This window comes from Sebastes umbrosus, chromosome 17, assembly GCF_015220745.1.
Source record: "Sebastes umbrosus isolate fSebUmb1 chromosome 17, fSebUmb1.pri, whole genome shotgun sequence".
Taxonomy (NCBI): Eukaryota; Metazoa; Chordata; class Actinopteri; order Perciformes; family Sebastidae; genus Sebastes; species Sebastes umbrosus.
Window position 1 is genome coordinate 17,557,283 of NC_051285.1, and position 27,144 is coordinate 17,584,426.

General features: G+C 40.3%; 1 protein-coding gene across 9 annotated transcripts in view; it reads left to right on the forward strand.

Moving 5' to 3' along the window:
* Positions 1-27,144, forward strand: part of LOC119475837 (neurexin-2-like) — a 194,796-nt gene that overhangs the window by 46,277 nt on the left and 121,375 nt on the right. For 5 of the 9 annotated variants that reach the window (XM_037748897.1, XM_037748899.1, XM_037748903.1 and 2 more), the window contains exons 2-5: positions 12,505-13,656; positions 15,945-15,965; positions 23,289-23,318; positions 23,559-23,570. In XM_037748897.1, the coding sequence (XP_037604825.1) occupies positions 12,954-13,656; positions 15,945-15,965; positions 23,289-23,318; positions 23,559-23,570 (766 nt within the window). In that variant the 5' untranslated portion in view covers positions 12,505-12,953. The remainder of the gene's footprint in view (positions 1-12,504; positions 13,657-15,944; positions 15,966-23,288; positions 23,319-23,558; positions 23,571-27,144) is intronic. The other 4 variants (XM_037748905.1, XM_037748898.1, XM_037748902.1 and 1 more) reach the window with 2 other exon arrangements.

Sequence of the window (27,144 nt, forward strand, 5' to 3'; positions counted from 1 at the left end):
TTTCCTTCTCTTCTGACGTCATTAGAGAAATGCAAGCCATGTAAGGGTTTCCTGGTCGAACCAGAGCAGAACCTTCAGTAGCTGACCCCACCCCACAGCGTGTCACTGTCTCTCCTCCTCAACCGAACTTGAGCAAAGTAGCTCCTACTGTTAGTCTGCAAGAACCAGCAGAACAGGCTTCATGTACTCCCATCATCTAAATATAACATGTTCTTTCACGAAGGCTTCATGTAATTACACTGTTTAAACAGGTGATATTTATATATTATACATATTTGATGTCATGCATGTAGAAGAGTACAGGTAGTAGTGACTGTAAGCAACACAACACATTTCTGTTTCACAGTCAAACTTTATTTGAGTAGACAGATGACAATATTAATTATTCACAGCATTTGTAATCATCCTACCTGCAGTTATGTTGACAGGTACAGGAGAAAGTCTTTCAGCTCTGGTAAACTACAGTAAACTAAGCTCCGGTGGTCTGTAGTCATGGTAACACAGAGACAGCTCCTACAGTAATTAATATACCATTACTCTGATCTTCCATACATTTATCAGTTGTCTTTTACCAGAAATAATGAACTGACTACTGTTTCACATCTTCTATTTTCCACCCTGATGGTCGCTGTGTTTACACACCGTCACATAGCGGTAGCATGTAGCTAACCCGTTAGCATGTAGCTACATGCTAACGGGTTAGCTCTGTATCTCCCATCTGCTCACAGCTATCTGCTCTCAGCTGTCTGCTCTCCTCTGGGATGATTCTGTCGGTCATTTCTCACAGATGGACCTGTAAAGACAGACGTAAAACAGAGTGTATGTTTACAGTTTACAGAGTTGATGCATAAGGTAAACACTGAGCTAACCAACAGAGCTATAAATAGCATTATTTACCTGAGAGAAATGTCAGGAAAACCTGGAATCTGAACCGCAGATGTTCATCATGTGTCGCCGATTTCTGATCAGATTCCTCCGGTAACGTGCGCTGGGTGAAGTTTCTGGTTTATAAACTTTAAAGTAGTTTATTTTACTCTTCTGCTTCTCTCTCCCTGCTCTCAGACCTTGAGGGGGGCGAGGAGGGTGTCTGTTGTTGAGGACGTTTGATTGACAGAAAACGCTGACCAATCAGAGCAGAGTGGGAGGAGACAGGCTGTGAATCAGGGGTTTTCAGACAGAGGCTGAATTAGGCTCTGAGGCAGGCAGACTCAGGCTGCAGTATGAGAAGAATAAAGGTTTTTTTGAACACTGCAGCATGTAAAAATGTTCTAGTGCAACATTAAAATACATCTATGAACCTGGAAATGAGCATAATATGAGACCTTTATAGGGGCTCTATAAGATACCCATAGCATTAATATAGCATCAAACAACTATTTGCAATGTAAAGATATAGTGGAGTGATGTCTACCTGTGCAGAGAATGAAGTCGTTCTATGTCGGGTGTGTTTTAATCTGAGTTTCTCTGTGCTTTGTTGACATCTCCAAGCTGACTGCACATGCTGTTAGTGCATGTTAGTGCATGTGAGTGTGCCCCATTGGCTAGCTCACGACCGTCGCTCTGCACTGCTCTCATACGGCGGTTACAGCTGATAACGCCGGCGCTGTTGCAGCAGTGTAGCGCCCCCCCCCCCCCCCCCCCCCACCCCCAAGTTAACACTGTTAGCTCTGTCAGCAATGTTGTTTTTGTTTTCACTGTTGCTGCTGTTAGCACCGTTAGCTGTGAGCCGTCGGCTCAGCCTTCGCCATGTTGAGAGCCGTGCGGAGGCAATAGAAATGCTCCCAATCTCGCATTTTACCTTTTAAAGATGTAGGTAACAATATTTTAATAATAATTGTTATAATTATCAGTTAATCTGCTGTTTATTTTCTCGATTAATTGTTTTGTCTATATAAATGATTGTCAAAGTCCGTGGGGCTAGAGGTCAGTAGCACTCTGTCAGGGGGTCCGTGAAGTAATTTGCTATAAATTATAAAATTGTACTGTATCATTAAAAAATTGCATTTCTACAGATGGGGACCATTTGCGCCAATAAAATAAACATATTGTGTCCATTACTCCCACCCACTTTAGCTTTGGGCCAATAGAATCTCTGATATGATTGTGACACACAGCAATAAGTTCATTATTTTTAAGTTGAAGCACTGAAAGTCAACTTTAGACTGGTAAATATAAACGCCTGGATTTATTAGGACTATGCCTGTCTTGCTACTGCTACTATTTTCTGAATCAAACTTTTAAGATGAAATACTTGAAATGTAGGGGTACAAATGCTGTCAAGTTGAGTCCAAATGCAATTTGAATAAAACCACCCTCTGTTTAAAGGTATGTAAGTGGTATTAACAGTCAATAACATTGCAAATTCCCCCGCTGTGGTACTAATATAATATAATATAATAATATTATCTCATCTTATCTTGAGATGATTCAAATTGTAATGTGTTTCTGTTTATAGTATTTAGGTTGAAAAGTTTTATAATAAAAATAGTTCCAATGGCATCTAAGAGTAAAAATGGTAGTAAGCATTATGCTTAATCAGTGTTTAAGGTGATTAAGAAGTTTTTCTCCCCTGTAAGCCCCCAAAAAGTTTGAGAACCCCTTGTCTATATAATTTCCCAAAACAGTGAAAAATGCCAGTTTCCTTAAGCTCAAGACGATGTCTCCAAACTACTTGTTTTGTTGCATCAACTGTCCAAAACCCAAAGATATTCAGTTTAATATCATATGCTTGAAACATGACTGAAACGAATAATCAATTATCAAAATTGTTTTTTTTTTATCAAACTTCTATCTATCTATCAAAGACATATTTGGCACATCCCTTGAGGCACACGAACTGTGACCCGCCAGTGAGATCAAATCAAATTTATGGTATCAAGCTGCCTCACCCTAATTTTAACTCTGTGTTGGTGTTGATGGCTTTAAAAGCCTTGATGGGCTTCTGTCTGTCTGTCTGTCCTGTATTTATCTACTCTGGGTAGTACAACAATACAATACATGTACAATACAACATGAAGAAAAAAGAATAATGTGTCACTTATTTGAAAGGTGGTGGAAAGATTATTAGCATTCTCGCTGTGCTTGCAATTTCTGTAAAGTCCAAACTATGCAAATCGAATACAATTTGACCATTTTTTCTTTTGAAGGCCAACATGCTGACATGCTGTGGACTTAAGGTTTGGTGGAGCATTGAAAATCTCCTGGTAACTCTCTTTGTCTGCTATGCATCAGTACCTCTCAGTGTGCTGACCAAGAGTCTTCTGTGGAAGAACTACAGTTCCTCAACTACATTCATGATGACTATCATTAGGTCTGTTATTTCAAAGATTCATGACTATCTTTGTACTCCATGTTTGTCCACAGAGGAGGAAAACGTGGATGCAATTAAGGGAACGGAGATGTACCCTACTGTCTCCTGGGGAGCTGGGATTAAATATGAAGAAGTAAATAAATGATGAACTGATTTGGAGGCAGGATAATGTTTTACCAGTCAACCTCTATTCTGAATTATCAGCAGGACTCTGAACTCTTGCATGCCCTCTAAACTTCCTCTCTAAAACAAACATGCATGTATGCGTGTCTCTGGGTTATTTGAAGAAATCAATTCCCAGTTATGCTCCGTAATTAGTAAAACATGCAACTAGACAGATGCATAAATGATTCATTACGAGCCTGCAAACAAAGCAAAACAGGTTTTTTTTGTCTGTGTCAGCTCTACCATTAAGTTAAAAAATGTTGAAGCAGTAAAAAGAAAAAATCGATTTTAAAAATTAGATTTTAAAAATTAGATTTTAAAAACCCCATTTGAGCTCAGAGACAAAATTCCAAGGCAGCAACCCGCTTTACGGATGATGTCTTTAATCTCTAATCCAGTGTTTCCATCAAAGAAAAATGTTTCAGTGTATGTAGGTCAGGCCCATCTTTGTTCCATACCAGGCCAAATTAGATTTAATTTTTAAATTGGTTAATTAAAAGTGTGTATCATTATTGCAGCCATTGTTTCCATCCATGATTAATGGTAATAAGCTCTTTTCTTGTTTGAATTGAAATGCTTTTGAGTGCTTTAACAGACTGTACCATTTTCTATGATGTCTCACTCAGAAGACAAAAAATCCTACAAAACGCTTGAATTTGGGAAGCATAGAACGGTTATATGACAGCAAGTATATCTCCAATATTATAAGCACATGAAGATAACCGACTGTTGAAAGTTTATTAATTGGCCATGTTTGTCATGTCCATGTTTGACCAACAAAACTCAAAAATAATCCAACAGCATAATCTTCCAGTTTATCCAGAAAAAGTTTGCCAATTCAAAGTTAGTATGATAGTTAGGGGTGCAAAGGATCGCAAAACTCATGATTTGGATCGTATCACGGTTTTGAGTCACGGGTCGGATCAACAGGTAAAAAAAATGGAGCAAATGTAACTTTTAGAGATACCCCAATCACGTTTTTTGGCCCCAGATACAGACTGACGATCGTTGATGAGCCATACCGGCCAATACAGAGAGTTTTTGTTGTTGTTAAATTTAACTTTGACTTTGTTGTAGTAATTTATCTATAGTGGTTATTTGCATAAAAACACACAATTCAAATGATTAGAAAAAAAAAAATTGTATTATCATTTATAAGAAAATGTAAATAAAATGTATTATAAGTTTCTTAGAGCTCGTGTTAGGAAGGTCATAATTCCCTCTCTATTATGTATTTTATATTGCTGTGAAAACCTCTCCTTCAAACAACTGTATTTATTCAAGTTTCTAGCACAGTTTTACAAGATTACATTGGAACACATCATGATAATGTTAGAATTTACCTTCGCAACGCACCATAATGTAACTCAATGGACCCTCCGTACGTTAGCTGTTAGCTGCGGTGCTTCTGATGATTTCAACACGGATTTGTTGTTCACAATGTGGCATTATCAGAGGTCAGCAACTATAAAGTGTTAATGCCAATCTCCGGATCACATATTTTTACTGAATATCGTCCAACAACGATTGGCAGTAAAACTTTATTTCATACAATGATGGTTAAACTATGTAATTAATCCGCAGTTCACATGCATGCCAAACCGTGGGGCGGGATCCGTACGGATCACGGATCAATTATGGTCCATTACACCACTAATGATAGTACATAAATTGTACACTGAAGAACACCGGGAAAACAAAAGTACGTTCATATGGCATCATGGAAAATTCAGGGGTAGATTGGATCGTTCACAACAAGATGGGATGGCTCCTCTTCTATAAAAAGTTTATTGCAAAATCTTGAGGTACAATAACAGCTGATGTAGTTGCTTGAGAGTTAATCAAGAGCTGTGTCTCAACCTATCAGAGGTTATTTCTGTATTATATCATAGATATAGCTGATGTAGTTGCTTGAGAGTTAATCAGGAGCTGTGTCTCAACCTATCAGAGGATATTTCTGTATTATATTATATATATATCATTAGAAATGTGAACCTCACCATGGTAGCTATCCCCAACATGCCCTGTTGTGCTTCGAGCATCACTCAGACTGTGAGCACTGAGGTTGAGGGGGTAAAGGATTACAGAGGAGTGGTGGGAAGTCGTTACCTGCAGAACAACTTTTACTCAATGCACAAACCCGTGACAGACCAATGCCTCAAGTAGATTGGGCGTGCATATTGAACGTGGTTCTCCTTTCGTTCGCTCCTATAGGCCTACTACTGGAATTGCTTTTAAAGTCTTGCAGGCTCCATTTAGAGAATGACGAGGCATTCAACCTCCACTGGCCCTCTAATAGGAAAATTGATGTGTGGAAAGAATAGAGCTAAACAGCTGGTGAACAATTACCATGTGGTACATTGGTTACGAACGCTGCATTCCTCTACAATGTAAGCCTAGAACCTGCTGCAAGACAAGAAGACCGCCTAGTCAAACAGCTTACTCTAAAATGCCTCTGCAACATTAAATTATTACATCATATATGATTAAATCAAACTGTATTTTAAACAGTGTTATAACATAAAGTACATACCGTTATTGCCAAAGTAGCACATAGAAACATGGTCACATAATCCTGCACGCACATTCTATTATAACAATTAATTATTGCTGATATCATCAGATTCATCAAGCATACTTGTCATTTGGTCCACTGTGCACTTCCTGTTTTTCTCTCCCACCTGTTTATCCACTTGATTCTACAGAGCGGTACTTTAAGATCACTCACTGTGTTCACTGAAACGTTACTGAGTGTCACACTGCGATCCCTGTTGTTCGATGTCAGCCATGGATTCAAGCAAAAACTGTTCATTTCCTGCAGCGTTGAGTCTGTGTGATTTCTGCACATGCACTATCAGTAACTGTTGAACCTGCGGCTCCGCTGCCTGCCCCTCTGTCCTTCCCCAGGGTAGCAGGTTGACTCTCAGTAGCTCATTCATGCTGAATCACTTCAGCAGTGTAACGCTGGTCCTGAACAGATAGATCCTGAAAATGTTCCATTTAAGAGAATATATTGATTGAGCGAAGAAAGTTGGATGGTTGAAATGGTATTAGGAGGGACAGCTCTCCAGTCTCACTTTGTCAGCGGCCAGTCCTGAAGGTTCCATATATTCAACTGTAAGGGCTTTGCCTCCCTTTTGGCACTGAAATTATAAGGAGCCGCTGTTCCTTTTAGAGGAACAGGACAGGAGTGTGTAGTAAGGATGGGCCACACAAGAAAAGTGTCAATTTATAAGTAGTAATATACTGTATAAGTATAATATACTTGTCTATGAACATATTCTAAAATATTTAAATTTAAATTCACAATGAAATGTAACTGCTTGTGGGCAACCGTCTGGTCTGAAAAGTGAAGCCAATGCAGAAGTGCCTTAAATTAGCATTTTTTCTAATAGCCAACAGGGGGCGACTCCTCTGGTTGCAAAAATAGTCTGATTGTACAGAAGTCTATGGGAAAATGACCCTACTTCTCACTTGATTTATTACCTCAGTAAACATTGTAAACATGAGTTTATGGTCTCAATGCTAGTTTCAAGTCTTCTTCAATACAGCATGATGTTCATTTAGTAAATTATGATCCCATTTAGAGTCAAATAGACCATAAAGCAGGTTATGCTTTAGGGTGTGGCTACCTTTTGATTGACAGGTCGCTCCTGCGGCGTTGTTTAGTCTGGGAGTTGTCCGTGTTTTCATTTTAGAACTTTATCCCTTTCACAGTGTGTTCTCTGTTCATAAAAGTTAGTTATAACATTTTCGGTCACCTAAAAATGTCATGTCAGCATTCGGTTGTACTTGGCTCCACCCTATCGTGTCGCTTCTGGTTGCAAAAAACAAAATTGCCGATGGCCTAAATGTCGAACAGCAGTCCACAAACCAATGGGTGACGTCACATTGAATACGTCCTCTTCTTACATACAGTCTTTGGTAACATAAAGGTTAAGTGATTTGTCCATCTACACTTTGGCCGTGTCACATATATGCCAATACAACCTCACATCTTTTATAGATTTAAATAATCATATCTGATCTACTGCCTCTTTTGTCATTAAGTTCTTCCCCCTTGAGCACAATAGCATCTACAGTAGCACTAGAATTTTACAACATGGCCAGGGTAGATTTTACTGTTAGACGGAGATGTCTAACTAGGGGTGGGTGATACATCGAATATAGTCGTAGATTCGGGACGGCGGTACATAAAACAGTGCTGTGATTGTATATGGATGGCATTTTCAGAATCACCATTGTGCTTGTCATTTACAGAAGAAAGAATGTATCACTTCGCGTATATGTTCTAAAGATTGACACTGATATACCTTGAACCCAGATGTTAGATGCTAGGTGTATGTAAGTCCATGTATGCAGTTGTTAACAGTCATGATACAATCTGAATTCTTGCAGTGTGGGATGTTATAATACAAAGTGCTGTACTATTACAGCATTACAGCAGATAAAGCAGTAAAATATGGGGCAGGTGAAAAATGAGCCACTGTATTGTGCAGAGTTAACCAACAACAAGGCCAACAGACCTGCTTAAATTCCTAATTTCAGGTATTTTTCAATGGCGGAGGATACACAGCAGTGTGTGTCAGGGGGGCTGACGGCATTGGAACAGGCCCCTAATGAAATGAGATTAATTGGCCACCCCTTGTGTCCCCCAGCCAGATTCTGACCATGATGGGTAATTGGCCTGTTGTTATTAATGAAGAAACAGCATGTTACCCAGTGAGAAAATCCATTAAATGTAGAGGAGACAGTGTTATATTTCATAATAACAAGAGTAACTGTAAACACCTTACTTATATGGTTGATAACGTTATTGTGTGATCAATAGTGAGTCCTATGTGGAGAGGGGAGCGGCTGACCCCGGAACCACACACACACCGAGGGCCCCAATTTGAGCTCCCTACTATATATTTAACTGTATTGTTATTACTTTTTTTTAAGAGTCACTAGCCACTATTATACCAGTGCCATCAATTCGGTAGGCTAAACAGTAGGGGTGGGGGAAAAAATCAGTACAGCATATTGCGATATTTTGCGTGGCAATATTGTATTGATACACGGACGTCAAGTGTTGATCTTTTATTATTAGGGCTGTCAAATTTAACGCGATAACGCGTTAACACAAATTTGTTTTAACACCACTCATTCAACGTTTTAACGCAATAGATGTTTCGGAGGGCGTAGCAGGCTTTAAAGCTAGAGTGAAGATATCATATGAAACTAGAAAACCTTAGGAATCCATTGGTACCAACCATGTCATACAAGCTTATCGTGAAGAACAAGGTCGGTTACATAACACTCCGAACTTGCACTAATTTTTGGCGAGGAAAAAACTGGCATGGCCATTTTCAAGGGGGTCCCTTGACCTCTGGCCTCAAGATATGTGAATGAAAATGTCTGTAAAAATCCCCTTTACAGACATGCCCACTTTATGATAATCACATGCAGTTTTGAGCAAGTCATAGTCAAGTCAGCGCACTGACACACTGACAGCTGCTGCTGCCTGTTGGGCTCGAGTTTGCCATGTTATGATTTGAGCATATTTTTTATGCTAAATGAGGGTTTCTGGACAATATGTGTCATTGTTTTGTGTTTTTAATTGATTTCCAATAATAAATATATACATACATTTGTATAAAGCAAGCATATTTGCCCACTCCAATGTTGATAATAGTATTAAATACTTGGCAAATCTCCATTTAAGGTACATTTTGAACAGATAAAAAATTAATCGACTGGCAGTCCTAGCATGGCAATATTGCATGGTCATTTTCAAAGGGGTCCCTTGACCTCTCACCTCAAGATATGTGAATGAAAACTCTGAGATGAACAGAGTGAAAACTGTATCTTATTAGATGTTGACAAACTGCATAATTTGCAGTTGAAAAAAGGTAATAAATCTCAATATATCTTATCGCAATACTCATGTCGCAAAATGTTTAAAATCACAATATCATCGTATCTTGACTTAAATATCGTGATAATATTGTATCATGTGGCCTCTGGTGATTCTCACCCCTACTAAACTAAAATGTTGTAGTCAGTTGAACATTTTCCTTTTTCCTTCTATAGTAGTGCATTTTTGAAAGCTACAAAATATTTAGCAGTGTTACTGTGATATAGAATTTCCTATAAAAGTCTGAATGTTCGTAGGGGTTAAAAATCAACACTTCCTTCCAAAATCCCATAACAAGGCCTACTTGAGCTCAAGATTTGTACTGAATCAGGTTAAATGTTTTTTTTTTTTTTTTAGAAGTGCAGAGAAACAACATTGCCAGACTAGCATCACAAAGCCCCGTTGGGAAACAGGGGTTTGTATGTTTCATCTGGCCTGTGTGTGTAAGCCTAATAGTCCCTGAGATATTCGGAGTGTTTGTGAAATTGATGTAAGCAAAAAAAAACAACCAGAAGTGGGTGATGACTACTGAAAACATGGGGGATTTCAAAGATGAAAACAAAACAGATGTAGAAGAATAAAGGATACAAACAAAACACTAGAGTTTTAAGGGGTGTAATCAGTCTTGTTTCGATATTAGATCTTATTTTTAAACAAATGTGGGTTTTCACACTCTGCTGTGCAGTTGATATGGCTATGTAAACATGAATATCTATATAGAATATTTCACAGTTTTAAATGAGGCCCTATTTCACCTCATGTCAGCTCATTGCGACTGAAAATAAACTTGACCTTAAGCTTTTCTAGCAATGCAATTCTAGTGTCTGTAAATAAGGTTGGCATACTGTGCACTTGTTATATGCTGCATATTATTAGTATGTTATTTATCATCATCACCCATGTGGATATATCTGCTCCCACGTTATGGTGCAATTATGAGCCCAAGTTTCTCTTAATGAGCATCTTAATGGGAGCTGCAGCAAAACAGTCATCATGTGGCGAGGACATGAAGCCGAAAGCACCACATGCCTCCTTGTCTTTGTGCATACTAATAATACTAATGTGTTATTTGTTTGACTCAAAGCAACCTGGAGCCGACCACATATCTACAGCTGTGACAGGTTCTGAGAATCATTTCACACACCGTACCTGACCCTGGCAAATTGCAATTCATCCTGTGAAGAAGGTGTCAGTTTTTTTATGACCTTCCAGGATACAGCTATTCCCATGATAAACCCCGTCTATCAGAAGGGTTTTCTCTCAGCCTGGAGCTTTCTGACTTTGAGGAGAAACTTTGATTTATTTGCTGTGATGCACTCTTTTCTTGCGACATCTACCTTAAGCGAGTAAACCAGACTGTGGCAGTCCCTCATCAGCAGGAGGCCCAATAGAGACTGTAATTCCCTGCAGATTCCAACACATATTATATTTCTCTCTGTGGCGGAGATGAAATTGGGCCAAACTTGCATGAAATGCCTCTGCTCCTAGTTGAGAGAGGCCTATAAATAAGAGAGAACTCTGTGTAATATAACATAAAGATTATGTCTTGCTTTCAGACAAATTAGGTCTTTTTTGTGTTTCATTGCAAACCCCAAAGCTTTAACCTGACATATTATTTACAGTAGTTTGTATTTATTGTAGACTGATTGATTGGATCTGAGTGGATCAATAGCCTGTATGTAAACTGCTACAGTATTTGTATTCCTTTCTCTTTCTTAGGAGACAGGGTGACTTTGGTACATCTAACTATAAAGCAAGGAATTTCGCATATCTTGAGAACCGTTCATCCAATCAGCTTCACACTTGGCGGGTACGAGCAACCATATCGCACTCTCGACAATGCTGCAAGCAGAACATCTGGGGGCCAAGCAGTCTGGATGGGCATTACATTAGTTTTGTGAATGTTAAGAGCTCAATGTTCAGTGTATCCCCTGCTTTCTAAATCAAGCATGTTGCGAGTTTGATCAGATGTGTGATGTATACCATGCAGTATTATAGGCATCATTGAGTTCTATCAGTGTTGTTCCACTCTTTTGTGCAAATTGTTTGTAATAGATTACAGCTGCTGATTTTGTTTTTGATCACTTAATTGGATCACACAACGATACAGCTCTTTTATGTGTTTTTAATAGGTTTTGGACAGCAGCAGTGGAGTTGTTTGGCACAGAGGCACAAGCTATAACAGGCCGTGGCTACACAGACAGCACTTGTCTGTAGAATAAATTCATTATTGGCTTTGCTCTCTGTAGGGAAATTGTTAATAATGAAAAGATAAATAAACGCCGCCATCGTACTTTGAATACAAATGTTGTCTGTCAGAATATATGTAGTTTCCCTGGACATAATTCCACAGAATGACTGGACACCAGTTGTAGTTTACAGCCTTTTCTGAATGGTGATAATAAACAGGCCAGGTTCCCATTTCAGCCAAAGACGGATGCATAACTTTGTTTGCATCCTTAGGCCTGGGAGGCGCACCCTCTGTTGTTATCACAGAGTATTGGATTTTCTGTTTGTTTGTTTGTTTCTAACACAGACCTCTTCCTCTTCCTTTTCATCACTCCCAGCCTCTGGCCTGCATGTGTTGTTTAGCTGTAATGTCTTAGCTTGATCCCAGGGAGCGCAGGGGGCTTAAGGGGCTCAACACCACTGAAGTTAGTGAGGCCATGGATCGTACCAAAAACATCTGTGGGGGTGCTTACGAAACAGGCGGTTTTCCGGCAGCTTTTGGAAAACAGCACAGGTCTCAGCGAACCAGTGAGACCCTCTGTTTCTGCGTGGATGCTAAGACATGAGGTGGAGCGTTAGGATAGAGATGCTACTTCGTGATGAGATGGCCTGTTTTTGGAATATCTAAGATGTAGCCATGATCTTAATGACAAGCAGCAGCCTTTGTTGAAGTGAAAATGTAAACCATTGCTGAATGCTGAAATCCTCCAAACAATTAAACCTCTCCATCACGCTCATTTCCATATTTCCCTCTGTGCCATTTTAATGATTTGTTAGATTTTGTAATCAATTTTCCACGTCGTTCATAATGACTGTAGATTATTTATCTCTTTTTTTTTGCACAATCAATTGTTGTTGATCTTTCCAGCTATTCATCACGGGTTCTTCTTTTATGTCTTAGGATGTTGGGAAGCTGAGGAGATTGGAGGCTGTACCTAAGCTGCATGCCTAGCTAACCCATGGAGAACTGACAGGAAACAGCGCTGGATGGCGGCCAAGACACTGGATGGCGAAGACGAGGAAGCGCACAGCATTGTGGATCACTTGTGTTGTTTGTTCTCCTTCTCAGCCGATCCAAAGTAGACGCAAGGTGTTCTGCAATGTGCCTCGTTTGTTCACTCTGTCACGTGTCGCCCATGGAGAGATGGCAAAAAGAATCAAGATAGACAGTCAAGGCTAAAGAAACTCATTTACTGCATGTTGGAGCTGCAGCCTTATTTCTGCAAATTTTAGGGTGATATAACAAAAGAAGTGTAGACACTAGATAACGTTTCTTCCTCGCAGCTCTGTTGGATTCATATGAATAATTAGAGACCACAGGGGAGTCAGTAGCTGTGGATAGTAACCATCATGGGCAGGTGTAAAGGCAAGGCTTCCTGGTTACTGCTGTTAGCCGGGTTGGTGCTAACAGCAGTAGCTTTGGAATATGAGGGCGTTCCTGGTCAGTGGACACGCTACGGCCAGTGGGACGCCAAAGCAACAGGTGAGCTCAGCTTTATTCTGAATACCAATGTCAGCAAAGCCCTGGTGCTCTATCTGGACGACGGAGGGAACTGCGACTTCCTGGAGCTCCTGATCGCAGATGGGAGACTCCACATGCGTTTCACCATCCACTGCGCCGAACCAGCCTCCCTGCACACGGAGACGCGAATCGACGACCTGCGCTGGCACAGAGTCCTCCTCTCTCGGAATTACAGAGAGACCAGGCTGGTGGTGGATAATGAGGAGAAAGTGGCCGAGGTGAAGTCCAAGAGGAAAGAGATGGTGGTGGCCAGTGACCTCTACGTAGGGGGGATTTCACCTGACGTTCGTCTCTCCGCCCTGACGTCTAGCACCGTTAAATACGAGCCGCCATTCCGGGGCCTTATAGCCAATTTGAAACTGGGGGAGGCACTACCATTACTGTTGGATGGCCAAGCTGTTCATAGTGATTTGGAGTACATATGTGCCACACATTCCCCGTGCGGCAACAAAGGCCTGTGCTCTGTCAGCCAAGGAGAGGTCCTCTGTGACTGTGTCAATACCAGCTACAGGGGGAGGTACTGCCATGAAGGTGAGAAAAATATCCTTCTTTTTGTAGCATTTAGAATTAGTATTTTTGTATTTTTTTTGCTGTATGATTTGGGGACAATATTTTAGTAGTTAAATGTGTCGATTTCTATGAATATTAACCATCTTATTATCTTACTTTTTGTTTTGGTCACGCTGGTGCACATTGTACATACACAAAAACTGTGATATACAATTACCTACTTTAACAAGGGGTTTCACAGAATAGACGACTTTCAAAACCACTAGTCGTCGCTGTACATCGTTGTAATCGTTCATATGTGGTCCGGTGCCGGTGGTACGGCAATGAGCTTTTGTTTATTTATAATATTAACATCCATCCATTATCTGTAACCGTTAATCCCGTTCAGGGTCGCAGCAGGGCTGGAGCTGATCCCAGCTGACATTAGGTGAAGGCAGGGTACACCCTGGACAGGTTGCCAAACTATCACAGGGCTGACACATAAATACAAACAACCACTCACTCTCACATTCACACCTATGGGAAATGAGAGTCAACAATTAACCTAACAGACTGCATGTCTTTGGACTGTGGGAGGAACGCGGAGAAAACCCACGCTAACACAGGGAGAACATGCAAACTTCACACAGAAGGACCCAAGCCGGGTTTGAACCTGCGCCCCCTTGCTGTGAGTGATCATGTCCACGTACTGGCAATTTGTTGCGACCACAGCCAAATGATAGCGTAGCAATCTACTGCACATGTTTGGAACATGTTCTCCATACAGACAGTATAAACACAACTACTATGCACCCGTGGTGTCCGGAGTTGTCCATGTACTGTATGTGTCCGTACGTAAACGAGGTTTACGCACAAGCACTGCCGGAGAGGTGGTGCGTAATGCGCTAAAACATCAGCCTTAAAACGCCGCCTTTGACTATGAAGTAGCCTACGTCTACACTCACACACACAGAGGGATGAGGAGACACTGAGCGCAGAAAGAGAGGCATGTGACACGAGGCGTAAAAACAGCACTCGTCGACTCATGACACATTTTGTTGGAAAAAACATGCGTGGGGGAAGCCCAAGGTCGAGTCACCTGCCACCTGAATTTTGTGTTTATCCTTAACATACATAAAAACATTCCCACCATAAATTGGTGTATAAAAATTCAGCAGAATGCAGGAAATTAAGTCTTTGATGCTAAAAAATTTCCTAAAAATGTCCTACTTTTAACTGTGGTCCTTCATGATTTGTTTGTCAAATGGCATTTTTTAGGCTAATTAGGGCTGTGTATTGGCAAGAATCTGGCGATACGATACGTATCATGATACAGGGGTTACGATTCAATATATCACGATACTGTAAGCAATGCGATACATTGCGATTTTTAGAAATCTGATTTTAGGAAAACTGTAATAGTATAAAGAACACACCACCACATGCATAAAATGTGAGTAAAAAAAGTTGACTTTTTTATACAGTCAGAACAGTGGGATCTGCATTTGCATTTATCACAGTCCTGTAACATCCAACATCATAGCACTACTTTAAGAGGACACACACACTGAGATTTACAAATAAAATAAAGTATTCACTGAGTTAATCTTTGAATGTAAACTATTAATTAAAAATTGATAGTGTTGTTGAGAATCAATACAGTTTCACAAAACATAATATCACGATATTCAGTTTTTTCTATATTTTCTTACACTCTTAATGCTGATGTACTTTGGCTGCTGAAAATGTTTGCCATCCTTATGATTAGCATTAGCTCACAAGTGGTTAAAATCCCTAATTAATATCCCATTCTAAGTACTGTATATGTTCTAAATCCTCATTAGGCCCTAGAAAATAATCAATAAAGCCCACTTTAAAGCGATCCAGGTCAAAGTATTCCATAGCAGTACTTAAAGGCTGCTTGGGTGTGTGAGTCCAGCTCTCTCAGCAATTATCTTCACAAGTCAGAGAGGATAACTGCTTCCTAATGTGACAGATGCTCGCATGTTTTCAACTAAGAGACATTTAACTACCAAATGGGTGTCATTTTCTCTTTCTGGAGCGTCTACAAAACAGTAAGGACAGAACTTGGCATTTTAAAGTGAGCTTTGTTATGTACAGACAAGAAAAATGGAAATAAGTGATTAATGCAAGATGTTTGCCAGGTTTTCCTCTAATAATAATGACATGTTTAGCTTGGAAGCTCTGCAGCTTTCTTCAACAATGGCTGATACATGTGTCCGTTTGTCAACATGTTTTGGCTTGGAAGGAAGCAGCAAGGTTCAGCAAAACAACATTAACTATGTCTCTCTTTCTTTATGCTCCTGCAGCTGTCCAGAAAGAAGCAGAAGGTAAGACAATGCATTATATAATGAGCATAATGAGCATCATTTGTTTTTCATGATGCTCCTGTTTACAAAGGCTGTTACCGCAGCATTCGTGTGTGAGCGTGTGTTCGGTTATTATTAGGTTGTTATTGTCGGTTTGGACTGCAGTTCTGACATCCAACAAATTAAGCTGAGAGGAGATACACTATCACTGGTCGCGAGGTCACTGTGGAAAAGGTGTTTTATGCGCTGAATGCTCATTGTATAAAACAGTGTGCTGAAGGTGACTGGAGAGGTCTACGGAGTACGTGGGTGTTGCCCAATATGGGGAGCATTCATATACTGAATCACAAAAAACAATAACTGTTCAGACATGCTTTGTTTTATTATTTATAACTTCTGTACTTTTCCTCTCTCTGAAGTGCATATTTTTCCTCATTTAAACTAAGCTACTGTGTAATGTTAAGGTTTCACTAAGACATCATGCCATTATATGCCATTATGCTCTAAGGTTAAAATTACTCTGGCATAACATGGCTGATTACTGAGGCCTTGACATTCATTAAATTGCAATATTATTTGCAAAATTATGTTTTTTTTTCATAGGTGCATTTAAAATAATTTTCTTAAGAGAAACAAATCTCCCTTGGCAGGAAAAGAGACGTTTTCCCTCGTTATTGGCAGCATTTTTAACTGGCCACGATTACACGGGATTGGTTCCTAATGAGGTGCACATACTGAACACGAAATGAAGATTGAAAGCGAGGAGGGAGATTTGTTTAGTCTGCATCAGAGCGAGACATCCATCTCCCCCAGTAAGGACTGCTGGTTCTGGTGAAAGGGCGGCCAACAGGCTCAGGAGACCAGCGCACTGTGCACTGAACCGCCACACATTATAAATCACTGTTACCAGCTCAAAATGCACCGACCCGTGCACACCTGCTCTCCGAAATCCTGCTTCTGACGCTTGCGTTTTGGCGTACGACAGCAAAATAGGCCGAAAAAATTTTATTGTCTTCATGTAGAGTGGCTGTGCAGAGTACAAGTAAAAAGACATGAATGTAGAAGGGCTTTTTGTATATATAATATTAGATATTTTGCTAAAGATGATGCATGTTTTGGTATAGATGCTGTTTGTGAAACAGCATATAAGTAAGACTTAGTGACTGGTATATGGTTGTGCACTTCAGTAATAGTTAATCTCGGCACTATTTCCAAAAACAAGCATTAATCATTCTTAATAAGAGCATAGACGGCATGGCTCTGCTCACAGCAAAAAGGCAGGCATTATTAAATGACATGCTGCAAAGAGAGCACATCAGAATGTTTATTGGATTAAAGCTTGACATGGAGACAATCCCCAATGCAGAATGCATGAAAACAACAATGACAACAGTAAAATCACTGTCACCAGATGCCTTTTTTTTCTATCCCTCATACAACTCCATGTGCTATTCGGCAAGCGAGTCTTTTGATGTCCTTGTAGCGACGGAAATAGACGTATCTATGCGTTTGCTCCTCTCCCCAGAGATGGCAAAGATGGTAACCCATATGCTATATTTGGTTTTGGCTGTGGGTTTTAAGTGGTGTGGGAATTATCTTTTTATTTGTCTGAGGAACTGCTTTAAGGCAGTAAACCTCGGGAACAGCAGGTGAGTCCTCTGAGTTGTTCATCCACAGTATGCAGCACGCCGGCTCCCGTTGATCTGTGCGGACAAAAGGCCACGGTGGGGGCATGCTCTAATGCCAAAAGAGTGCAGCATCCTCTGATGTTCTGTGTGCAAAAAAAATAACAGGTCTGTGAAAGAGAGATAAGGACAGCCACCTCAGATACAGAAGAGAGAGAAATCTCTCCAACATATAGGAAAAAACTTACAAAACACACATGTGTCAAGTGCAAACACATTGTCATTGTTTGTTTTTCTTCCTTCAGATTTTCATGTCTAAGCACACAGTGATGACACACTAAGAGCTACAGGGATGACAGAGCAAGTATAGAAATCTTCCAAAGAAAGGACACAGCCGGTCCTGGTGGGCTTGCATCTTTCAGCAGCAGTGACCTTGGTCTAATCCTTCATTACAACAGGCTCCATAATACTGTACTTTTCACAGGAAAAAACAAATTTGGCAAATCCTAATCCTCATGCAATGGCTCTTACTTCTTAGATGCTTGCTAATTAATGTCAAAATAATGACTGAGAGGTCCTTCAACATCTGCATTTCACTATATTTGTTTAATTAAAGTTACTTAGATAGCAGTGTTTGTCTTGTTAGAAGCATTTCCAAAAGTTCATACTGTCACAAGCAATTATGAAAAAATGAAATCAAGATGTATTTAGCCCCACTGACTAAATTCTCTTCCTCAATTTTATTTATGAAAATGTTTATACCCTGCAATTTGTATAAATCATGCTAGTTTCTTTCAGTGACTATACTGTGAAAAGGATCAAATCAGTGGGGAAAATAGGGCAGAAGAAGGAGGCTAGGAGGTTTAAAGGTCAACAACATATAATGAGGAAACACATGCTCATTATATTAACCCATTTGTGCCCGCAACTGTTATTCCCTTTGGTGGAAGTGTTCTCTTGGCTTGCCGAAGCACAAATGTGAAGACATTTTTCAAAATCGGTCAAACCTGAAAAGTGAGTTTGTCTTTATTTTAGGAAAAAACAGTAGTCCCATGTACTCAAATACTAAATATAGTATGATAAGAAAATGGCTGTATATCAGAAACTAAAAGGAGCACAATCAAGTATTTGGTATCTATGAACTCATAACAAGTTGAATATCAAGGATATGCACACATATGCATTGTAAAACATTGTATAAACACAATTTTAGCATTTTTCAAAAATCCTGACTTTAACTATTAATAAAAGTGTGATTTTCATGTGATCTAAAAATGTAAAATGTGTACTGTTGGACACATGCTCAATGTAGGGATGCACCGATCCAACTTTTTCAGTCCCGATACAGATAGTGATACCTGGGCTTTGGGTATCGACCAATACCGTTCCGATCCGATACACGTGTTTAATTAATAAGCTGTATGCCTCACTGTGTGGAAGTGACTGGGATCATTCTTTTATGTGTAAGGCATATCAGGCTTGACTTAAACACTGCTTTCTTAACTTTGTAAAACAAAATGTGGCAGATAAATACATAGATATCCATTTACTGAACTGTTATTTATTATTAATATAATAAATCGTACACCAACAACTTGGTAAAAGATCTTCACATTAACAGGAATTATAATTCAAGTGTAAACCTTTTTAATGCAGCAACAAATTGGTCAAAACTTCAACAGGAATTCAAATTCCAGTATATAATGTATATAGTATATAAACATAGAACTGAATTGAATAGATCGCCCCCATTGTCACCGATACCTGAGCCAGCTATTCAAGTCAGTATCAGCTCGATGATAGGGTGCATCCCTAGCCCAAAGTATGTCCGCAACAAATTTCAAAGCTTTTGACCAATCAGAACAAACATTGTGGCATTTTTCCTTATCATACTAAATATAGTCTTTGGGCACAAATGGGTTAATATAATACATACAATATTTAGGTATAGCGAAAGTAATTTATTTTATGCTAGCATGGCAGCACTTATCATTGTGCTCCTTGTATCTGTCATAATTTCCCCTTGCTAACTGTCACTTGGTAAACCCATGCTGAATCACAGAAGACGTCTGTTGAGGAAGGTTGGTTAAACGCGCTTCAGCCGCCTCACAAGGAATAGTAGACCTGTCCGGTGCTCAAAAAAGTAAAAAAAGACTAATGAAGACGCAGTTGGCGTCGAAACGTAAGTATTTAATAAAGTTTACTTCCTTAAATCCGTGTGCTCCAGTGGGCTTTGGAACTGCTCTCTGAGGTCTCTCCTGTTACAAGAAAAGAAAACGTCTGTTTTCTGTGGGTTCAAACCTCCATCATTCTGGTGTCAAACCAGTGCCAACATTATTAATTAGGGTGTGACCAGTCGTGCAATATGCTTGAAGGTTTGAAAACGAAAAGATGTGATTCATTATGGATTTATTCAAGGTCAACAGATGTAGTTGAGCACATCGGCATACGTCAGCACAGCAATAAACGATTGCTGTTCTCAATCCCTTATGGAGTATCATGATCAATTACAAAAATATATTATTATAAATGTTATATAATGAGGCCAAATCAAAAGGATCCTAAAAGCAACATGCTAACATTTTAATAAAATGAGCTTTCATCGCCTGGTTATACATTTCTGTTTGCCTCTTATCTAAAAATAGAAAACTGGTAGATTACTGGTAGGTTTATTTTCATACAGGCTCTAATGGGACTCTAGCCAGTTATCTCTGTATTTCCACACACCGAGATTTGGATGTAAGGCTCAGCCGGCTAGGATGAGCACATTCAATTGGTGGCTGTCCCATACAAGGGCAGCAGCAACACCACTCCTCATCCACTTTACTTCAACTCCTCGAACTACATAGTCAAAGAAGACTGTGTTGGCTGAGGCACTTGTTAAGTGCAGCCTGTTTTGGTCACCAGCATCTGTCGCCATCAGTCAAGGATGCGGGTCAGTTTTCCTCGCCCCAGTGCTCGACAAAAATCAAAAGTGTGAGGAGTCATCACAGCTGCGAATCCTTTGGGTCAGAGCTCATTTTGTCCAGCTTTACAGAAATCACCAGAGTGAACGGTTCGTCTGGGCATTCCCCATTTGACGAAGCGATGGCCTCTGGCTCTGTGGCTGCTACTTCTTATCAGTTGGATAATAGGAAACCTACCCTTCCACCTCCCTGCATGGACAAAAGACAAAGGGATTTTACCAGATATTCGTCCTGCTGTCTCAGCTGGTGGTGACTTACAACCTGGCGCTGCTGGGTGTGTCTTTGTCACTGTTAATGATAAACAAGCTTCCCTTTTAGCGCCTTGTTGCCATACTGCTGAGTGATATGCTTTCTTTTTTATAGCCAAAGGATGGGCAGAAGATACAGACACCAGCCTCAAATCCCCTCAAATCTTAGTGTGTCTGGTGAAAAGGAGATCACCTGAGAGATGATGAGTGGAAGGGTGTTTATGCTGCATATTAATACATACCTTGGCTTGTCATGTAGAATGCAGAGCCACAGTGGGGGTGCACACGGCAGCTCTATGTCTACTGCGTAGACGGGGTTGTGGCTGAATCCTGTCTAAGCAGAGGCTCAGTCACCGGCTTCCCAATGACACACTGTGTCAAAAGCCTACGTGTTGGCAGGCAAGGACCCTCCCTGGGGTAATCATGTCCATCCCACACCAAGAGCTGCAGCGTGAACAGCCTCGCTCAGTGGAACGTGAGGAGGAGATTTGTGCTGCTCTGCCCCCCGTCGTAAGATTTCACCTAATGACTGAGCGGGGACTTGAACTGTGAGTGAGTGACTTGCTATATGAGTCTTAGAGTGCTGATGCACTGACGAGAGCTGTTTGTGTTGGCTGGCACAGTGGGGCTCATGTACTGAGCAGGAGCGGTGCTTTGTGTCATCCCCATCTCCTTTTTGGCAAGAGGAGCAGGGGAGGCATGCCATATAGTTTCTGGCTGGCGTATTGAGATATTTGTCTGTGTTCCTGTGTCTCTGTGCTTAGCACATGCAGGACATAGGACTGAGAGACTTGGTGGTGGTGGTGGTGGTGGACACAAAACTGAAATTTGGCTTTGATTGCTGCAGTGTGTGCAAGCTGACCAGCTGGTCTTTTACACACCGTCACCTGCAACTGCTCAGCAATATCCTGTGATTGATTGGCTGCAGTGTACTTTCAGATTGCTTCCATAGATGTATGGTAGTTGTACTATAGCTTTTCTTTTTGTTCCCAGTATTGCAATGCTGTACTCATCAGCAGTCCAAGAGTGTTATGGTACATGTCCACAGCCTCCTTCATTTCCATTCATTGTCTATGTAAGCAGCAGTTCAGCAATGCATTCTGGTAGCATGGCAGCGCGAGTCGAGAGACGGGGCATCACCTTACCTGCTCCTGATTTACATAAAGTTGAGGTCTAGGCTACTTTATGCAAATCAGGGGCGTCCGACGCGACTCGCCACCTCTGGAAACTCCCGTAAACTAAGCGTTGACGATCGAAATAAAGACAGATTCAGCCACTGCGTGGTTTACTTCTCGCATAAAATGTTTTTTTCAATTGCAATGTTTGTTTTATGTCTGCAACCGTGTAACTGCTGCTGCCTATCTTGGCCAGGACACTCTTGAAAAAGAGATTTTTAATCTCATGAGTTTTTACTCCTGGTTAAATAAAGGTTCTATTTATTTTCAGAAACAAATTTCGATGAATTATTTTCGTGAAATAAGAGAAGAAATTTGATTGCAGTTTGAAAGCTGTAAGCAGCAGCCCACGAGGGAAAGTGTTCGTCCAATCAGGTGCCTCGTACCTTGTGTCTAGTGGCAGCCCATCAAGCATCCAATGCTGGGAGGCGAATCGATCCTTTGCGATAAAAAAATACCCCTGTGGACATGTACTATTATATCATTAAGTCGTGAATGTGTTGGTTCAGCACAGCAGCCACAGCACCATCTTCTACTTGATAGAATATGGAGGTGGCGTTTTTGTCTTGGCTGGCTGCTTTATGATAGTTTATAGTCAATGAGGTGTTAAGCATCAAGTTGCAGCTCCATTCGGCTTTTTTTTCTGAATTAAAAGGTTAGGTGTGGCAGATCATTAGTGGCTGACCTGTTACATGATGTCGCTGCATAAGTGTTCCACCACCTAAACCTATTGAGCTCCATTAGACGGTAAGTCCTCTGTGAAATCGAGCGATTGTCGTTAACGATTTATTGGATAAGGAATGGTGTCACTTCTGCCCTTTTATAAAAAGCTGCCATATTGAATGTTAAATAGGCTCAAGTGGATTGGCCGACCACTTACATGCAAATATCAGTGCGTAGAGATGAGTGCCTATAAAGTCCTGTTAGAGATCATAGAACTAATGTTACCTGGTGTAACATATTTTAATATAATTATACTGTAAAAAGTAGGATTTCTGTATATCCGATACATCTCGAACGCTGTCTGCATCAAGTAAACATACAGTATGTGTTCCATTTAGAAAAAAGCATCTGTGCGAGCAACTACCTATACGGGTTGCACCAATCAAGATGTTTTTTTCTCTCCTTGCCTTCCCTCTCCTCCCTTGAGATGTTTGTCTGTTTTTAGTTTGATTTCCCCTTTCTATTTGAGTTTGAACTTTGACATCCGTACCTACCCCAGGATGTCTGTCACAAACTGCAGTCCAACATTGTGACAATGCTTTTGTTCTCCCAAACCTCTTTATGAACTTCCTGTTTTCGTATCCTTTTTTCTGTTCTTTCCCTCAAGGTCTGGCGCACCTGATGTTAAACCGCCAAGGTATGGGGTCTATTGGTTTGCTTTTCCTTCCCAGCCACCTGGTCACAACATTTCCCCTCCCCTGAATTCATTTTAGTTAACTGTGCTGCACTAATATTTCCTCTCCTCTTTTTTCATATACTTGCCTATTCGTTTTTGCTTCCTGTCATGTTATGCTCACTACTCACTCAATCTTTGTCCGTCAAACCCTTGTCCTGACCACTGACTGAGCTACTGGAACATCACCTTTGACCTCTGCAGTTTTTCGCCAAGGTAATGCATCTATGCTCATACTGTAGCATCTCTTCGGTTTGGTTTCATGGTGTTTTCAAAGGAAATAAACAGATGTCAAAAGTCAAGAATAAAGGTATTTCATGCCAAAGATGTCTCTCAGGTCCGCACAGAAAGCAGTATATTACAGCCCAGTCGCCAGGAAAAAATGTTAGCATTGTACGTTTCTGCAAACCACTGAGACGTTAAATGTTGCCGGGGTTTTTATGTGTATTTTTTTGCATTCGGTCAGAGCAAGTGACGTAGTACAATGAGCAGGCGTTTTTGAAAGTTACGTGGTATAATAACGAGTATAACAAGTGAGACAGGGTGGACAGGTGGAAGGGGTGTTAGATAGGTCTAATAAACACATAACTTTCACCCAGGAGACCGCTGTTCATGTCCCATGTGAAACCAAAAAGTAAACGTTGACTTTACGCTTGTTATGTAACGTTGTTACGCTTGTTTACGTACGTTACGTAAAAAAGTTGGCCGAGAGTGATTGTTATTTATTTACGCTATTTATGTTGTTATGCTTGTCACGTAACGTTGCTATGCTTGTTACGGAATGTTGTGTAAGAAAGTCCACTAAAGGCGGTTATTTATTTACGCTATTACATTACGTTGTTACGTTACATTGTTGCATTATGTTGTTACAATGCGTTTTTACGTTGCGTTGTGTTGTTCCGTTATGTTGCGTTTTTACGCTGCATTATTACACGTTGTTACATTACGTTGTTACATTATCATTTGATCACAAACCATGGTGTTTTTTCTAATCTTAACCAAGTAGTTTTGTTGCCTAAACCTAACCAATCGTTTCATAACTTTGACCACTTTCACTCAGAAGACCGCTGTTCGTGTCTCATCCAAAAATTAAAAGTAAACATTGACTTTACGCTCGTTACATTATGTTGTTACATTTGTTATGTAATGTTAGATAGTCAGTTAAGAGCAGTTGTTATTTATTTATGTTGTTACTCATGTTAAATTACGTTGTAATATTATAATTTGAACTTAACCAAGTAGTTTTGTTGCCTAAATTAACCAATCGTTTCACAGCGTTAACCATGTGGTATTGTGTGTTTCTGCAAGCGTCGACATTTATCACATCCTGTAGTTTGCAGAAACGTACAATGCCAACATTTTTTCGGGCAACTGGGTTGTTTATTGACTCTTCCTGTTAAAGTAATCAGAAGTGTACACAAACATACTGTATTATCAGAGGAATTTCTTTTGCATTTTTTGCATTCAGGGGGCTGTTGTATGCTGAATTTAGATTTCCATGAAGTTACAAGATGGTACTGATTTCTCAAACGTACAACCATGGGGTTGTTTATGATCATTGAAGAGTGGGTCGCAAATAACATTCCCTTCAAATGATTTCTACATTGCCGTAGTGTTAATTGGTTGCATATTCATATGAGCACAGATTTCAAACTACTGATGGAAGAGATATTTTTAGGTACAGAAGGAGGTTTTCGCCTGTAAACAATTAAGAGTCGGGAAGAGACACTACTGTGAGGTCCTGTTCTTGTTCATAAAAACAAGTTATATCATTTTGCACACTCTCTAAACTGCTATAACTTAAATACTGGATGACATCTGAGTTATTGTGATGTAAAACCTTGAAAGAAAAACATTCATTCAATGCAACATTAGGTAAAACACTTGGACATTAGAGAAAGGGAAAGGGCATTTTGACTGAATAGTATGGGTGGCACTGACCTATATGAAATCTGCTGTATTTATGCTTCATGTTTTCTGCCACGTATTGCGAGGTTCAGACAAAAGTCACCATCCTGTCTCCATGGTGATCGGTGTTGTCTCTAAACATAGAGACTTGGCTTTGATGACCCCCTCTGTCAGTATAAAAACACCGCTCAAGTTCTCATTTTCCTCATCAGGAAAACCACTATACTATTATCTAGAGATGAAATATATTTCTTGGTTGAATTTTGACAAAATACACATTTTACACAGGTTTTCAAGAAATTACTGACCATATATTTTTTATCGTTACAGCTCCTTTTTACAGGTTCATAAAAGTTATATTCATTCATTATGAGATTCTGTTTTTATTTGTTGACCCAATCTATGCTGAAAAGTATGTAATTATTAGAATGTATCATTATGAATACCCTGCGAATGTAAACTTTGTATGTCACGTTTGAATTACATTGTTCCCATCGGACACAAATTGGTGAACATGAGCAGAGTGTGTGGCGGTACCCCGGGTGTTCTCATATACATGTTCTGGTGTAAAACTGATAACACTAATATGGAGGTCATTTACAGTAGATGAAAAGGCTTAAGCGAATACTTCACAGTACGATTACACCAGTTTTTCAGCCACTATAAATGGTGCAGCTTCAGGCTATACGTGACTGTGACATTATAGATTAAGGTTCTGGATTCTTTGGTTTCTCGCTTTGGGACAAACTTGTACAGTCTTTACAAGGCCAAAAGATAATGTTCAATTTAAGCTGTATGCTGACAGAACAATGCAATTTGATATACTGTGTGCTGCTACTGCCTCAGCAATGATTAACATTGTCTGCTGCATTACAATAACGCTGCTATATCAAATATTTAGTAAGTCATACAGCAAGTGCGTCCCAAAGGCCGACCACAATGTGATCCGTCATGAAATTAGGCCTAAATGTAATTGCTCCGTTTCATGCATCAATAAGAAGCAGAAGTTGGTAATTGATTGTTGAATTGAGATTTATAGAAATAAGCCTCCAAGCAGGCGTAGCACAGCAACAATTAGCGACAAAGTAATGTGACTTCATGGGATATACATGAGGCAAATAATTTCAAATCAAATGTACGCCACAGTCGTCCCCTCACAGGTTTTAAATGAATTAAAAGCTTTTCATAGAAAATTCAGGCGTGGCTGCATGTGTATGTGTTTCAGCCCCTAGAATGCTTTGCTAGTGTGTACAGGCACAGATGTGCTGTAAATGATGAGATTATTCAGGCACAGGTGTGTCTCACTGACCACCTAGAGTGCATGTCTCTGCCTCCAGATCAATAGTAAGCTGCCGTCCCGCTACCCGCACTGCCTGACTTATGTTTGGGGGCAACCAGCCGATAACTGACTCCTCCGCCCCCGAGCAGGTCGGCAGCCGCCATCTGCGCCGCGGGCATTTGGACCACTTTGAAATTAATCAGCTGTAAAGCTTAATATTAATGAGCAATACACATGTTGGCATTTTCATGCGGCGCAGCCACTGCGGCGCGGTATAATTGCAGCAGAGACTGGAACAGGTGGGCTAATGGGAAGGAGTAGCAGTATAATTTCTTCCCACCTGATGGCAAGACCCTCTTCCTCTACAGTGTTTGATGTGCATCATGCTGTGACAGTTTGCAGCTAATGTATAGCTCTGGGCAGTTTCTTTACAGATAATCCTTTTTTGACATGAGCAAGGCTGCTATTAGCTATTTTAAAGTTAACTTGTGCAATGTTCAGGTGGCATCCCGGATGCTGCAGCTCCCTCCATATTTCGTAGCTGCGCACTTCATTGGATTGGCCATGGGCAGCGCCCCAAGGACTCAGCAGTATTAGTATCCT